Consider the following 16,561-nt stretch of genomic DNA (forward strand, 5'->3'; position numbering starts at 1 on the left):
CATCAGCTTTCAAAGCCTTAGGTATAATTTTTCTGAAATGGAATTTCTATTTCATTCGTTCATTTCAATCACATCAACTGTCATGAACTTCATTCATTCAAATGTTTTGGCGGTGATGTTTATTTACATTTGAAATATAAAATCTATTTTACTTATCATAAAGTTAGAGATATTTTAAATTGTTAAAAAGACTTTTAATTCATGAGAAATGTAGTTAGCAATATAATGATAAATTGCCTTAAGTATGCTTTTTTTATTCCGTAATGGTCATAACCTAACAAAACTTTTAAATGGTTTTTATTATCACAATAATTTCGCCAAAACTCTTAGTAGTGCCAACATAGAAACTATGAAGTATTTAAATGTTGCTGAAAAGAATGACGCCGCAAAAAATATTGCATTACACCTCTCTCGGGGCACTTCCAGAAGGGTGAGTATTTTTGATAAAAATGTAAACAAACTGAGGTATTTTTGTTCTTCTCGGTTTTAACCTGATGGTGTATTATTCCAGCGTGAAGGCCTGTCGCAGTACAATAAAATCTACGAGTTTGAAGCAGAGGTTATGGGACAACAATGCCAAATGGTAATGACCTCAGTCTCTGGACATCTTCTCGCGCTAGAGTTTGTTGGAGCTTATAAGAACTGGCAGGCCTGTAATCCACTCGCCTTGTTTGATGCTCCAGTGTTTAAGTTCTGTCCTGAGAACTATCAAAAAATTAAGGTAAATACCCTACTGACTACTGAGCTCTTATTTTCTTTAAGTTTTAAGTACTCTGGACTATAGTATTTTTAAAGATAATATCTTGGTTGAGATTGTATTCTTAACAAAGACGAAAGACAAGTTATAAAAAAAAATCCTTTTTAAATTCCAAGTATGTTACAGTAAGCTGCTTATTGAATCAATCCTAACGAACTATACCTATATTTGCAGAAAACTTTAGAAAGAGAAGTGAGAGGCTGTCAAGGATTAATTATTTGGACGGATTGTGATAGAGAAGGAGAAAACATAGGTTTTGAGATAATAGAAGTTTGTACAGCAGTGAAGAGTAATTTAAGAATATTCCGTGCCAAGTTCTCTGAGATCACCGCTGTGTCTGTGAGAAGAGCTCTGCACAACTTAGAACAGCCAAACAAGAATATTAGTGATGCAGTTGATGTGAGGCAGGAACTGGATTTGAGAATAGGTAAATATTTTTTTATTATTCACTATTGTAGATCATTTGGAGAACTTACTATAAAAAAAAAATTTACACATATATTTGAATACTGGTTTAAAGTCAAGTTAATTGAATTGTTTCTATTTTCTTCTAAATCAGCCTTCAATCACCCGCTTGGTTTGTAATTTAAAAGTACAGTTTCATTCTGTCGACAGTTTACCACAGGTTGTGTCACTATCTCCTAATATAAGTAAATATGCATTACAGGTGCAGCATTCACAAGATTTCAAACTCTGCGTCTACAGAAGGTGTTTCCCAGGAAGCTAGCTGAAAGCTTAGTGAGCTATGGTTCTTGCCAGTTTCCAACATTAGGCTTTGTAGTGGAAAGGTATAGGGCTGTAGAGAATTTTGTCTCTGAACCATTTTGGAAAATAAAAGGTTTGTTTTTATTTTCAAACTGTTTTCTAATTCAAGTTTTCAAGTTATAATGATGCATTCAATAATTATGTACCTATTGTAAATGTTCGTCTAGTAATAGTATTTTATCAACAAAAAAAAACAATAAAAGCTAACTGACCTATTCGATTTTTATGAAACATTATCTGTTAGATTTAAGCCACTGTATTCTTCCCCAAAAAGATATGATAATATGTTTTAGTAAGTTTTAACTGAATTAAAGTCAAGTTTAACAACTTTCAGTCAATCACACAATGAACAACTTAAGCGTGGACTTTTCGTGGGAGCGAGTGCGTTTGTTCGACCGTGACGCGTGTCAGGTGTTGCACGACGTATGTCTGGACAGCCCGCAGGCGAAAGTGTGTGATGTGAAAACAAAACCGAAGTCGAAGTGGCGCCCTCTACCACTGGACACAGTAGTATGTAAAACTTTAATATATTTCTTAACTAGTGTGACAATTTTATCCCGTTGATTCCATTCCCGGAATTTTGATCTTATTTCTTAATTAGCGGACTGGCCTGTCTTCGTCCGGGTTTAGTTCAATTTTATCCCGTTAATTCCATTCTCGTAGGAATTTTGATTATTCCGATCTTATAAAAACCTTGTCCCAACAGTTACAAACATATTAGAAAACAATATAGTTCAGTTGTTTAAAAGTTATGCGCGTCAATACATACATTTTGGGATTCATTTTTATTTATATTCATTGTACATTAACTAAGGGGCTTGTACTTTATTTCTTAGTGTTTGAGTTGTCTTATTAAAATAAATAATAGTCTGATTATTATATATCAATTCTAGGAACTAGAAAAACTCGCATCAAGGAAACTAAAGATCAATGCAAAGGAGACAATGCGATTGGCCGAGAAATTGTACACCCAAGGTTTTATCAGTTACCCTCGTACAGAAACCAACGAGTTCCCTAAAGAAATGAACCTGTCCCAGTTAGTTGGGTATCAAACTGCGGACCCTAACTGGGGAGGTTTTGCACAGAACATACTAGACAGTGGCGGCCCTACGCCGAGGCAAGGGAACAAGAGCGACAAAGCTCACCCTCCCATACACCCAACAAAGTACTCAAACAGTAAGATTTGTATTATTTTAAAATTTTTTCGTAATATAGTGTTAGAAGTGCAGCACTCCAAAAAAAATCTATGTAAAATGAATACGTTTATGTAGTTAACAACGGATAATGTAGCCATAGCCACAGAATAATAAGTACTAAAGTACCATAGCTAACTAAAACATTTGCCTATCTTACCTACGGAATAACTAACACAAGAGGTAGGGGCGTGTGGATAATAAAATCTACAAGAAAATTGTGAGTTCAATTTTATCTCGTCTTTATTGTTGCGAACTGCTGTTTCGATTAGTTTAGTGAAAATTTTAATTAGCTTTTTTATGTTTATTATTTATTACAGCCTTATCAGGAAATGAGCAGCGTCTTTACGAGTTCATAGTGCGTTCGTTTCTTGCGTGTTGTTCTAAAGATGCACAAGGGCAAGAGACCACAGTCAGCATTGATGTCGCCAATGAGAAATTCTCAGCCAGTGGGCTCATGATCACAGCTAGGAATTACCTGGACGTATACCCTTATGATAAGTGGTCGTCGAAGGAAATACATGTTTATCAGGTTAGTATAACGCCGATCGCAAACCAATAAATCAATTTAAAGTAAACCTTATCTCCTACGACATGTGGTTTAAAACATGGCAGCTGAGCGCGTCGCGCCACGCTGCAATAGATTTTTGAATTGCCGTTTTAATCCTAATTCGGGTTCATGAAGTTTACTTTCACATGTGATTTTATAATAAGAGGCATTCTAGTTTGAAATAATATTAAACCTGGCAGGGGTACTACTTTTAACACTACTGTTTGAATAATATAGCGTTAAAATAAAATATTTTTTTTTAGAATGGTCAAACATTTAACCCGACGAGTATAGATATGGTGGATGGGAACACATCTCCACCAAATCTGTTGACGGAAGCTGATCTTATTGCTCTCATGGAGAAGCACGGAATCGGTGAGAACCTATTTGTTACTAATATATTTTGCTACAGCGACGCACTTTATTTGCATCTAAAATTAAAAACATTTTTTTTTCAGTCGAATCGTAATAGATTTTTTATGTAGGTAACTTTCCTACTGACACTGCCAACAAAAACCTCTGAGTTCATATTCAAAACCTAGTTAGAGTATTTTATAAGTGTTATAAAATACTAATTTCTGCACTCGATTTCGGCCGCAAAAGATAAAAAGATTTCCTGAAAAAAAAAATATTTTGTCTTAATCCTGGTTATACACTATCAGTGTACTAAATGTCATTAACAACCGTCATATAGCTTTTTAGTGAAAGAATAACAAACATCCATCCATCCTCACAATCTTCCGCATTTATATTATTAGTAGGATAGCCAGCTGCATAATCAACATCTGGCACCCACTACTGTACATTAAAATGAAAATATGTAAAGAAAACTATACTGTTTTTTTTTATTCATTTGTGTTTTTGACCACGAAAATAAAATATTCTTATAAATATATTGATGTAGGTACGGACGCCACTCACGCGGAACACATAGAGACGATCAAGAACAGATCATACGTGGCGCTAGCGGACGCCATACACTTCGTGCCGGGGCTGCTCGGCATGGGCCTGGTCGAGGGCTACGACGCGATGGGCCTCACCATCTCCAAGCCACATCTAAGAGCACAGCTCGAAGCCGATCTCAAAGCCATCAGCGAAGGAAGAAGGCAACCGCAACAGGTTTTGGCTGAACAGGTACCTACAAAGACTGTAATTTTGACTTCGTATAGGCAAAACTCATTTCTATTCTGTAACGGGAAATCTTACTTTTTTTTAAACCCGCTACTGTGTTTGGAGGGCAAAGGACTCTTCCCAGACGAGGGGGAGGGGTTAGGCCTTGAATCCACGACGCTGGCCAAGTGCGGGTTGGGGACTTTGCATGCCCTCAATAAATCTATAATAAGAATATTTATTTTCTGAGACATGTTGTAAGACTAATGCCAAGGAAAATAGAAGATAATGCTTTTAATAGATTACTTTTGGTCTCCGCCTACCCCTATGAGTAAAAGGCCTGATTTTATGTTTCTATGTTCAGTATAATGCTGACAGCACTATATACAAAATGCAAAAATTCTCCTTCAGGTTGATGGTCAATTTCTTTCTTGTCTTATAAAAGCCATCTCCCAGCACTATAAAAAAAACGAAATTGACGGTAAATTTATTTCAGGTGGCAAAATACAAGGAGGTGTATCAAACTGTAGCGTTGGAAGCGAACAAGATCGACGCGGCGTTGGCTGAGCGGTTCAGTGAACAGCCCAGCGAGTATACTCCCACTGCTGAGACTATGCCGGTCAATATGCCTTCAGGTAACAAAACTATTTATATTTAAAGGCAACTTCCGCACTAAAAATTGCTCTTGTGTCGCGGGGACTTTAACAAAGTTCAACCAGACCCGAAACTACTATTTGTGGATCGCACAAATATATTATTGTTCCGAGTGGGAATCGAACACACGACCTCCCGGCGCGGTGGTCGCGGCGTGGCGACGTTAACCACTGCGCCACGGAGGCAGTCAAAGTTTTCTGTTGACCGAGTAAAATACTCTTTTTTTCCTATGAATTTCAGCTCTCAAATGTCCAAAATGTGGAACGGATATGGTCGTACGTCAGAAGAAGAATAATCCTGATGAACTGTATATTAGTTGCATGTCATATCCTAACTGTAAAAACGCCGTCTGGTTCCCCTCTATAGTCAAAACTATACAGGTTCTATCAGAAACCTGTCCCACGGTGAGTAGTATTCATATTATTGCATATTCATAAAATATTTATACGGCGATATCATGATACCTATTAAATTTTGAATGTTAATGGGTTATTTTTTTTTTGAGTAGCTTGATTTGGAGAGCTTTTTGAAGACTATTTTTTTATTGTTGCCATTTATATCTAGAAATAGATTTATAAGAATCGTCAGTAATTTTAGAGACGACCAAACTTTGTTAAATATTGTTTATAATAAAAAAAAAGTTAATCATGAGTCTTTTCGCATTACAGTGCGGCCCAAACTACAAAATGTTAAAATTTGAATGGAGGAACAATTCTATAAGTCATTTATACCCGCCTCCTTACACGAGCTGCATCGGCGGCTGCGACACTGCCTTTTTAGAATTACTACGAATTAACTTATCTAGTGTCAGAGCAGTAACACAGACCAGTAGACCACAAAATAATAATATAACACAAACAAATAATATAACACAAACAAATAATATAACACAAACAAATAATATAAATAACAGGCCAAATAACAATAGGCCTAATACAAACGGGCCTAGAGAAACGTCCGTCCCTGTAATGCCAGCAAGGCAAAATCCTAGAAATAACTCAAACTCACAGCCAAGGCAATTTGTACCTCCACCTAATGTAAATAGAGCTCCAAATTCTATGAACAATCAGCCAAGAATGCCGACCCCGAGGAACTCTGGCAGTATGGGTAACACTGATGATAATAATGTGATCTGTGGTTGCAACCAGCCAGCTATACTGCTCACTGTTAAAAAACAAAATGCTAATTTTGGTAAGTTTCACTTAGTTATGAATTATTGGTGTTTTAGCAAAATTGAAATTATATCTTGATAGGTTGAATTGCCTTTTATAAATTAATAGCTTTTACCCGCGAAATCGTCTGCCACCTGAATTTTCCCATGGGAATGCGTTATTTTCCCTGGATAAAGTAGCCTATGTCTATTCTCGGTTATTAAAATATCTCCATACCAAATTTCATGCAAATTGGTTCAGTAGTTTAGGTGTGATTAAGTAACAGACAGATAGACAGACAGAGTTACTTTCACATTTATAATATTAGTATGGATGTTACCATTCAAACTCATATTGGTATTGCTAATATCGTTATAGTAATGGCATCTCCTTTCTTAATTCGGTTAAAAAAGACTAATTCTGTGACAAAATGTATAAAAAAATCTCTATGTGCCTATCTTTTTATTTTCTGTAACTCAATAATATTGAGTTTCTATTAAGCATTGAGGAAATAGTATAGCATCATTAAACTGGCTTGAATTTTTTTAATTGCGCGGAAAATTGTTACACATCTTTCCGTATTACAGGTAAAAAGTTCTACAAATGTCCATTGGGTAAAGATAACGGTGGTTGTGACTTCTTCTTGTGGGCGCCTGAATCAGCCGACACTACGGTACAAAACCCTTACGACACGCCGCCGACTAGTTCCTGGTCGAACTCAGACAGTACTAGTAGCAATAGTACGAGGGGCTGGGGTGTCACACCCACTCACTCAAGAAATAGCGACGCCGACGATGGTGATGTTATGTGTAATTGTGGTATACCTTGTAAAAAGTAAGTATAATTCGATTATCATCAGCCTTCCTTTCAACTATGTAGGAGTCGGCCGAATACCAGTATTTCTTATGGAGTGCCTATCGGACCTCCTGAAATTATTTGGCTTATAACACGATACACCTCGGTAAGACTGGTTGTCAGACTCAAGCTTCTTACTACTTTTACCAAGTTAGTAACCTAGAGTTTGTTAATGTGCACAGTAAATGGCAATTTGGCAATAGACTTGCCCCCTTTACATGGGTATACCGCTATAACATTATAAATGGCAAAACGTGGGTGTATTGCATACGCCTTTGCATACTGCCTCTAAACCTTCAAGATATTATGTATGTATGTATTAATTAAAGCTAAATTGACACAATCGATACAAGTTAAGAAACATAATTTATCACGTGTTTTGTTTCAGGATAACAGTAAATAAAGAAGGTCCGAACAAAGGACGACCATTCTACGGTTGTACGAAAGATATGAGCTCACGATGTAATTTCTTTCAATGGGCTGACGGCGGGTCCGCACCAGGTATGTATCTATTAACGTAATAAATAAATTCGTGTGCATGTATGTCCGTTTAACACCGAGAGCGTTGGATCAATAAGGAAAAAAAGCAGAATGATAAATAAAAAAAAAATGCGTGACACTATAGCCAAGCTTATGAGAATTTACCGTCCTTAGTTCCTAGCTACAGCTAACTCAATCTCAACTCGATATTCAAACCTAGAACTTAATACCTGTGATCCTTACTAAAACTTGAACCATTTAGGCAGTAATGAATTACGTATTAGTAGATTACGTAAAAGCATTCACTGGTATGAGTCAGACTTTACTAGAATTAAGAATGGCTTATTCAATATCCATTTATGAATTGTATGGACATTATTTTTCACTCATTTAATTCATCGTCATTACCTCATTTGAAGTGAGATACTTTCTATATTCATATAGAACAAATGCTTGTTGATTTATTTAGATCCATTTTGATTACAATTTGGCTGTCGAAATTAGTACTTTTTCTATTGACTAACTTTTTTTCTGCTGACTAAAAAGACATCCCGTTGTAAATCCCTTTTTTGCCTTAAGATTCAAACATAAATAACTATTATTTTATAAAAGAAAAGAAATCACTCAATGCAGTTATAGGTTTAGACCTTCAGTTACTTACGAAATTTTATTATACTTATTCATTTCTGCGTAACTAGTTTGATGTGATTTCAAATGTGAGTCATATTGTTTGTACTCTCTGAATCGGAACGGCATTTGCGATTGACGATCTCAATGTCTCGATTTCTCAGTAAATAATAGTAATAATACATACATCTATACTAATATTATAGAGCTGAAGAATTTGTTTGAACGCTCTAATCTCAGGAACTACTGGTCCAATTTGAAAAAATATTTCAGTATTAGATAGCCCATTTATTGAGAAAGGCTTTAGGCTATATACTTATCATCACGCCACGACCAATAGGAGCAGAGTACCAGTAAAAAATGTTACAAAAACGGGGAAAATTATGACCCATTCTCTCTTATGTGACGCTAGCGAAGTTGCGCGGGTCAGCTACTACATACATAAAATCAAGCCTTTCAATAGAGGCAGGCAGGGAACAGAGAACGTTTTTTGCAAGACGTCACCGATATGATCTATGTGTGTCTTTCTAGGGCGTTTCCTCCCGGCTTTTCCATTTACAGTAGATTAAAGTGGTATAATTATATTTCAGTAACAGATTGGGGTAGCGGCAGTAATAACAATAGCAGTCGTGGCCGCGGGCGGGGACAAGGCCGAGGGCGTGGGAGGAGCTCCGATAGTGACGCGCCGCGCGGGACCCGACTGTGTGGTCGGTGTAAACAGCCCGGACATACACGGAACAGGTGCCCTAATGGAGACTGATAAAATGGCAATCAACTGCTGGTATTGCAGAAGAAATTATTTATCTTCTTCTTATCGTATGGTTAGTGGTCGACCTAGTGTCAAAGTTGTTCAAGCCGCTTGAAGGCCTTTGACATGGCTTAACGACTGTTATCTTAATTGACAACAACCGGGATCGACTTTATGCGTGCGCTCTGAAGCATGGAGACGCCCAGCTCAAATACCACTACACGGTCACCCATCTATGTAATGACCGCGCCAAGAGTCGCTTAACCCACAGATCGTTGATGCTGGGGCTACATTAGCGAGCGAAGATTCGTATGGTGTTGGCGCGACAAAAACATCGTGTTCGGGTATGGGCGATGTTCTTGTCTACATTAAGGCGGGCGAAGATTCGTGTCGAGTTGACGCGATGCATCGTGCCTTGTGCTGTTCAGTTTGTTGTGCGGAGACGTGAGCGGTAAATTACGACGACACTGAATTGACGTAGATGTAGCCACCTAAGCGAATATTGGCGCGACAAATCCCTTTGATTCGCGCCAGTTTACCGACAGCTCCTCGATACTACATCGTCTTCGCCCGAATACGACGCGATGACACGATGAACCCGGCCACATTCATCGCGTTAACACGAATATTCGCCATAGCCCGCTAATGTAGCCCCAGCATTACCGACCAGTGAGCGCAAACAGGTTATAGGCGCCCCGAATGTTTTCTCGAAATTATTTATAAACTTAACAGTTGAAGATTTAACTGTCCAAGATAGTAGGACTCTACAAAAATGATACTTTAAGCATAAGGGACCAGTGATTGCTACAACCATTATTCAATACTAGCTGACCCGCGCAACTTCGCTTGCGTCACCTAAGAGAATTGGTAAAAATGTTCCCCGTTTTTGCAACATTTTTCGTTGCTACTCCGCTCCCAATGACCGTAGCGTGATGTTATATAGCCTATAGCCTTCCTCGATAAATGGGCTATCTAACACTGAAAGAATTTTTCAAATCGGACTAGTAGTTCCTGAGATTAGCGCTTTCAAACAAACAAACAAACAAACTCTTCAGCTTTATAATATTATATATAGTATAGATGAATGCAGCGATTTGCTGATTTGATACATAGTATAATAGGGCAGAGCCTCTAGTATTGTGTATTGTTTCTTATACTATATAAATTTGAATGTGTGTCCTAACATTAAAATGATGTAGATAACTATTCTGTCTCATTGTCTACATTCATAGAAAAGAATATAAATGTTGTTTATATAAATATCTGTATATAACTATGTAATTTTTGTAGGTCTTAAGTGTTGTAATAAAATTACTATTTCAGTAAACAAGTTTCTAAAATTGCTTCTTATTTTTTTAACTCCGCGTTTAATCTAAAAATATCGATCCTTAGCTATAGTAGTTAGGTACTCTCCTACTATATTATTTTTAACCATTACTGTCCCACTGCTGGGCAAGGGTCTCCTCCTGATTGAGGGAGGGTTAGGCTGTATTAATATGCTAGGCAAAAAGACAAAACAGGTAGGTATTTACACAACTATTATATCATGAAACAGAAGTCATTGTTTGTCCTTTTCATTCAAGACTAATGCAATCGTATCTTAAAGAAATAAAAAACAAAACAATCTTTGCTGTAGAAATTTATATACAGAATATGACTATAATGAACTATTCGTTGCTTTACCACCTCTTTTTGGACTTTTGTTTTAACGATCCGAGGCTGACGGCTCGCTGCATCTCAGCTTGTTGTTCCGCCTCCACAGTTTTGTCTGTCATCATGTCCAGTAATATTTCAAACTTTAACCTTAGCATATTGTTTTCTTCCTCAAGCCTTTCTAACTCGTGTTTGAGGCGAATATTCTCTTTGTGGGCGACTCCAGCTTTACCTGAAGCTAAACAGAATCATTGTCTTATAACATTCTAGTGTCGTCTAAAATTCTGAGGATATAAGTACCTATAGTTTCGTTCGCTTGTCTAAACTGTGCGTACATACGAAAAATAATTTCAATGTAAGAACTTACTTATAAGTACCTACTTCATAATTATGTTGAGTAGCGGACTTTTAGTCCATTTAGTTGCGCATCATTGTATCTGATTATGACTCAAAAGTAGGACAAATGACGCTTATTTGGCCTAAGCAGCCCTAGTAGTATCTAATGAATCTATTTACTAATTGATTATGATGAAAAAGCTTTACCTGGTATCCATTGTCCTTCTTCAAACGACACTTCAAAATCCCCTAGTTTTATTTTCAATGGGCCTACATCTAAAGACAATTCTTTCGATGCATAATCACTCCCCAACTCGTTTTTAATAACTGATGTGTCTTGTTTTCTCACTGGAATCGTCTTTGGTGAGAATTTGTTACTAAATAAAGGCATTTTCTTGCACAAGACAAAGAATGATTAGCGTCATGCGGTTGCTAAGCAACGCGTGATACAAACTTTTTATGTTGACATTAGTGTCGCTAGATACTTTTTTGGTCTCTAATCTTGATGATATTTAAATAAAATACCTATAGGTATTGTACATACCTAAACTATTTACAAAAGGTTGCGGTCAACTTTAATCGCGGTTTTATTCAGACATAATAATTTTCTAGAAGTTACATGTTTTCTGATTCCCACAAGAAAACCTTCATTGTACAAAAATAATTCTTCTAAATTCATTATTAAATGGTACTCTTTTGAAATCTATTTGAGTACCTCGACTAACTAAGAATAGCTATCTTCGGTATTCTATCTGCTGTATGTATTTTAGGTATTACTTGCAAAAATAAAAACATTCTTCATACTCGTTTTAATACTGTTTATTCGAGAATTATTTAAAAAACAAAATAAATAGATAAAATTAATACCAACATGATACAGAACACTTGTAAAATATATTTTTATTATTACCTAAATAATGGAATTCTTATAAAAATATTATAAAATCAGGTTATTGCTTGTTCTTATTGTGCAGTGTAAAATCTGCATTACATCTTCAGTCTAATTAACATCACAGCTGGAATGATTAGAATTATGGAGCCGGCAGTGTATGTGATCGCCGCACCCGAACACCAGTATACTGCAACAGAAATATACACATCAGAAGTTTGAAGGAACATTCCGGAATCATTATGCAGGTTTGAACATATTTATTTTTATCTTAACAAACTATTTTAAAAATAAATCGAGGTCCTCCGGGTCGGGGGCCTCGGGGATCGGGGTACTCTGGGAATAACCCATTGTAACAGCGTATCAGATATACGGCACCGTCTTAGTCTAGACCAAGAATTTAAACAAGGCACTTAAGTAGTTGTTTGTGGTGCCACATCTCCTCAATGGACCTGAATATTTTATTAGCATTGAATGTCATATAATAAAATTTATTACACAGTCACGTTCAGTGGGTAGCGTGAAGACGATAAAAAAGTGTTTGATATTGAATATCGATATTCTGTTAAGCTTCTTACTATTTCTTCAATTAATCACATACATTGCTCAACAATCACCGCTTAAGTATATGTTTTATAATCTACCGATACTATACAATAAAGTTATTCTGTAAAGTAGATATTTTGCAGATTCGTTTCTATTTTACAACTGCCGCGAAAGTCATAGTCAGTCGATCTCTATATCAAACTTATTTACGTAAACCTATATCGATACCTCAAATTGTCAAATAGTTATGACAATATTGTCTACTTTTACGTAAATGTTTTTAAGAAATAAACGTACCTGATGAGGCAAGTAATGGTCCGGCGGCACGAGCCAGCGCTCCCAGAGAGCGTAATGTACCGAGCACAGCACCCCGCGCCTCGGCGGGCGCCTGGCTAGCCGCCATCGTTGTCATACATGACACTGCAAACGCCGTTGCTAAAACAAACAAATATAATTATTGTGATCTAATGTCAAAGCACATTATTCCCTTTAGTTTTCAGTCCGGGAATCGAACCCGAGGACTTGTGATCGGCCGCTATATACCGAATAAATAACCCGTTTTAGTATAATCAAAATAGTATTACCTATCTAGTATGGCATAGATGGAAATAACTATAAATTGCAAAATGAACTACGTAGTACATTAAGAATAAAAAAATCTTAACCCGTTACCTTCCCACTGCTGGGAAAGGGTCTCCAGAAATGTGGGAGAAATTATGCCTCAAGTCTACCACGTTGGCCATCCAAATCGCCTGAACGTACCTACATAACATCTTATAACCAAAACAACTTACACAGCGCGAATAATACTAATCCGAGCCAAAGCCAGGACAGTGGCGCCAACAGCGGAGGCGAGGGCATGGCGGCGAACGCCACGGCGAGGAAGGAGGCGGGCGTGAGCGCCAGGGCCCCGCGCGCCGCCGCCTCTGCCCCGCGCGCCCCCAGCCGCCGCGCCGCGCCGCCCTGCAGCACCGCCATTATCAGCCCTGCCACACACAACATCGCATATTAACTTTCTTCATGACTTGTGGCGGCTCCACCCTAGTACCGTAAACTAATGTGACCATGCGCTTTGCTTTAAATATCGCTTAGGTCTCTCGTTCACGGCGGGAGTGCGGAGCTGCCGTTACTTAAATGGAAAGCTTCTTCTTTTTCAAGACTATGCCAGTCCTCGTTTTATGAATTCCTTTTTTTGCCAGGACGTTCCCAAAAATATGAACGATGATCTTAAAGACTCGACATTAGCCCAAAACGACAAGGTATTTGTGAGTTATTCATTCTACAAATTTAACATTACTTAGTTTAAATTGTGCTCAATTACAAGTAACATGATATATCTAGTTAGTTTTGGGGTATTACATCGAACAACTAATTTGGGAACTTGTATGGTCTCCTTGTTACTAATTATGTTCATGTTAATGAATTAAATATATTAGTAATTAAGTGATGTTTTAAGGAAGTTATAACAAAAATAACGGTAATTCTGCTCAGAGTGTACTTACCCATGACTAGGAACATTTTACCCTGCTGCATAGCAGTGTAGTGAAAAGTATGATGCGTCAGGAATGTAAGTGTGAATTCCAGGCCCGAGTAGATAAATAAATATAGAAAATAGATCAGTCCTAGCTTTGATAGAACTACGCCCTGATGTTTCGAAAGATTCTTTACAGCGGTAAATTTTAATAGATGCCAAGGGGAGACGTAATCCACTGACTTAGATAGACTGAATGACAGAGGTGCTCTTTTATCCTGAAAAATAGATTAGGAGAGTAAATACAAGCAGACACAACAATATCTAACTACTGAAATCACATCAGTTTGTATTTACCTTGGAGAGCGTCTCTGGTACACAGAACAGTACCACGAGGATATTGGCGAGTGAAAGAGACAGAGCATAGAAGGCGGGTCGTTCGCCCCACGCTCCTGATGAGAGATCACTGTTTTTGGCGAAAAACGCCCCGGCAAGAGGACCTACGATGAACCCAATGGAGAATGCCAGACCTACTAGAGCCTGAAAGAAACGAAGTCGGTAAAAAATATTATTTTTATGTACGAGATACGGTACACAGAAATGAGCCCAGGGAATATTCTAATTACTAATAATAAAGAAAAAAATAATACACTCCATTTTTAAGCAAATTAAAAAGGCCAATTAAGACCAAATTAGGTTTTTAAATACTGAAGAAATAGACTTAACAATAAATCAAATATGATATACCATTCCTCTAGCTCTGGTCTTCTCGTTAGAAGCATCGGTGACAACAGCCATGCTGAGGCTCACATTGGCTTTGCTCAGGCCGCCGATAAACCGAGCGAGAACGAACACGCTGAATGTACTCGCGCAACTCCATAGTGCATGGGATAGAGTTATTCCCACCTAAAAATTTATATCAATGTGAATATTGTGCCATTAAAAAAAACTGTTTGAAACCTCCTCCTTTTTTTGAAGTCGGTTAATAAACCTAAATGTATACACATTGATCTAAAGAGTAAAGGATTCTGATTAAATATTCATTATTTCTTGTGTACACTGCAAATAATTCGAATTTAGGATATTGCTCTAGGTCCTAACTGTAATTATTTATATTTGAGTCTTGAAACAAGAATAATAAACACTCAATTGAACTTTAATAAACAACAAAAAAAATGGTAGATGTGGTATTAATCTATGTGTCGTAAACTTACAGATTAAATAGTCCCAACATCTTTTATATATGCCTATAAGATTATTTGTGTTATATAAATGTACAAGTGTGCCTGTGTGCATCAAAAGTAACTAGGTGCATATGTATTACTTCCACATCCATATCAATTCATGATTATATTGATAATAATGTAAAACACTTAATTGAGGATATTACAAGCATCTTTTTAAGGAAGTACATTTTCTACTTTAGCCTTCACAACATAAGTATTGCACCTGTGTAAATCATACAAGAATAAACTCTTTTATAATTCTCATTCAGAATGAATGTTAATTAAGTAGGTACCTACCTTATTTAAATGTTATCTAAATAAAATGTAAAATAATGTTAAGGTGAAGTTGAGTATATTTTTTTGTTATATCTCTTCTTGTTGTTAGCACAATAATTGTTTTATTTTATAAGCATGGTATGGATAAGTGACATTCTATTCATAATAATCTAGTTCTTCACCTATTTTCGTTATCTTTACACATTGGTATCTAAGACATAATAATATTATCATGATCCAACATTGACAGCATGAGCACAAGAATTGATAAACATCTAAAAAGATTAAGTTTTGACATTTTTACTAGGTACATAGTTAAATGAAATGTACTCTCATATTTCTTTTAATTTTAAGTGCAGGAAATATATTGTGATGAGATCATCATTATTATTCATTATTAAGTAATTAAAACATTTGCCTCTGTGGCAATTTCAGCTTTTGTTGTATGAAAACCATTTATGTGATAACTTATTTACAACATTTACAAAAACTTATGATAGGGATGGTAGGCAAATCCTTTTACTACCTACCTACAATTCAAATGTATATATTATATTAAAACTTTTCACTATTGACTTACCAAACAAATTAAAAGCATTGGCTTCCTGCCATATGCATCTGATAGGCTTCCCACTATAGGACTTGTTAAAAATTGGAGAAAGCTATACATCGATCCAAGTGCGCCCCCGAATAACACTGAGGCGAACTGATCCGGAGCACCAGTGAACTTCTGGAAACTTTGAACTGCTCTTAGTAAAGACGCATACAAGCTGTTCCCTTTACCTTCTTCTCTGTTATAATAGTCTAATAACGACGGCAGAAGCGGCAAAATCATCGTAAATGCCAGTAAATCTAATAATAATGACACGAAAATTAATGCGATAGTTTTTGTATTTCTTTTGGAATGTTTGTCATCTTTTGGATCACTTTTATAACTTCCAGTTTCATCAGTTTCCACCAGTCCATTGGTAGTCCTCTTCCTAAGTTCTCCATTTCCTGAATGGTCCTAAAATTTAAAGAAAATAATATACTGAACGACTGCACATAAAACGAAAAAGTTTAAAAAAGTTCTGTATGAAATCAAAGTTACCATTTTCTTATATGATATAAAATACACCACTTAAATAAATTATCGTCGAACAGCGACAAGCCATCTAGCTAAATAACGATTACGAACTGTGGTGAGGAAATAAATTCTCAATAAACTTTCACTTTCGTGAATAAGTTGTTGACATATACATTACACTGCGAAAATGTAAAGATGAATACATCTT

The 16,561-nt window shown here is 36.6% G+C and overlaps 3 protein-coding genes across 3 annotated transcripts; 1 reads left to right on the plus strand and 2 right to left on the minus strand.

The window, feature by feature from the left end:
- The first annotated feature begins 114 nt into the window (after nucleotides 1–114).
- Top3alpha (topoisomerase 3-alpha) lies at nucleotides 115–8,970 on the plus strand. Its single transcript, XM_076117595.1, has 15 exons — nucleotides 115–430; nucleotides 512–721; nucleotides 932–1,184; nucleotides 1,425–1,595; nucleotides 1,857–2,032; nucleotides 2,416–2,698; nucleotides 3,036–3,247; nucleotides 3,529–3,640; nucleotides 4,170–4,399; nucleotides 4,872–5,010; nucleotides 5,270–5,433; nucleotides 5,698–6,220; nucleotides 6,768–7,014; nucleotides 7,424–7,536; nucleotides 8,733–8,970. The coding sequence occupies exons 1-15, from the start codon at nucleotides 245–247 to the stop codon at nucleotides 8,900–8,902; spliced, it is 3,189 nt and encodes a 1,062-aa protein (XP_075973710.1). The 5' UTR covers nucleotides 115–244; the 3' UTR covers nucleotides 8,903–8,970.
- A 1,563-nt stretch (nucleotides 8,971–10,533) lies between these two features.
- On the minus strand, nucleotides 10,534–11,301 carry Cby (beta catenin antagonist chibby). Its single transcript, XM_076117815.1, has 2 exons — nucleotides 11,087–11,301; nucleotides 10,534–10,781 (listed from the first exon to the last, which is right to left on the minus strand). Exons 1-2 carry the CDS (start codon nucleotides 11,268–11,270, stop codon nucleotides 10,570–10,572), a joined length of 396 nt encoding a protein of 131 aa, XP_075973930.1. The 5' UTR covers nucleotides 11,271–11,301; the 3' UTR covers nucleotides 10,534–10,569.
- Nucleotides 11,302–11,682: 381 nt separating this feature from the next.
- On the minus strand, nucleotides 11,683–16,545 carry rtet (major facilitator superfamily domain-containing protein rtet). Its single transcript, XM_076117596.1, has 8 exons — nucleotides 16,378–16,545; nucleotides 15,868–16,293; nucleotides 14,533–14,691; nucleotides 14,143–14,325; nucleotides 13,817–14,063; nucleotides 13,109–13,300; nucleotides 12,612–12,749; nucleotides 11,683–11,958 (listed from the first exon to the last, which is right to left on the minus strand). Exons 1-8 carry the CDS (start codon nucleotides 16,378–16,380, stop codon nucleotides 11,867–11,869), a joined length of 1,440 nt encoding a protein of 479 aa, XP_075973711.1. The 5' UTR covers nucleotides 16,381–16,545; the 3' UTR covers nucleotides 11,683–11,866.
- Nucleotides 16,546–16,561: the final 16 nt, after the last annotated feature.

The sequence above is a fragment of the Anticarsia gemmatalis genome, chromosome 8 (genome assembly GCF_050436995.1).
Source record: "Anticarsia gemmatalis isolate Benzon Research Colony breed Stoneville strain chromosome 8, ilAntGemm2 primary, whole genome shotgun sequence".
In the NCBI taxonomy this organism is placed as follows: domain Eukaryota; kingdom Metazoa; phylum Arthropoda; class Insecta; order Lepidoptera; family Erebidae; genus Anticarsia; species Anticarsia gemmatalis.

Coding starts and splice junctions, on each gene's coding strand:
- Top3alpha (XM_076117595.1), top strand. CDS start 245: ATGCTTTTTTTATTCCGTAATGGTCATAACCTAACAAAACTTTTAAAT. Junction 4,400..4,871: donor AACAGGTTTTGGCTGAACAG/GTACCTACAAAG, acceptor AATTTATTTCAG/GTGGCAAAATACAAGGAGGT. Junction 5,011..5,269: donor GCCGGTCAATATGCCTTCAG/GTAACAAAACTA, acceptor TATGAATTTCAG/CTCTCAAATGTCCAAAATGT.
- Cby (XM_076117815.1), bottom strand. CDS start 11,270: ATGCCTTTATTTAGTAACAAATTCTCACCAAAGACGATTCCAGTGAGA. Junction 10,782..11,086: donor AGAAGGACAATGGATACCAG/GTAAAGCTTTTT, acceptor GATTCTGTTTAG/CTTCAGGTAAAGCTGGAGTC.
- rtet (XM_076117596.1), bottom strand. Junction 14,326..14,532: donor AGACCAGAGCTAGAGGAATG/GTATATCATATT, acceptor CGTTTCTTTCAG/GCTCTAGTAGGTCTGGCATT. Junction 11,959..12,611: donor ACCATTACTTGCCTCATCAG/GTACGTTTATTT, acceptor TTTCTGTTGCAG/TATACTGGTGTTCGGGTGCG.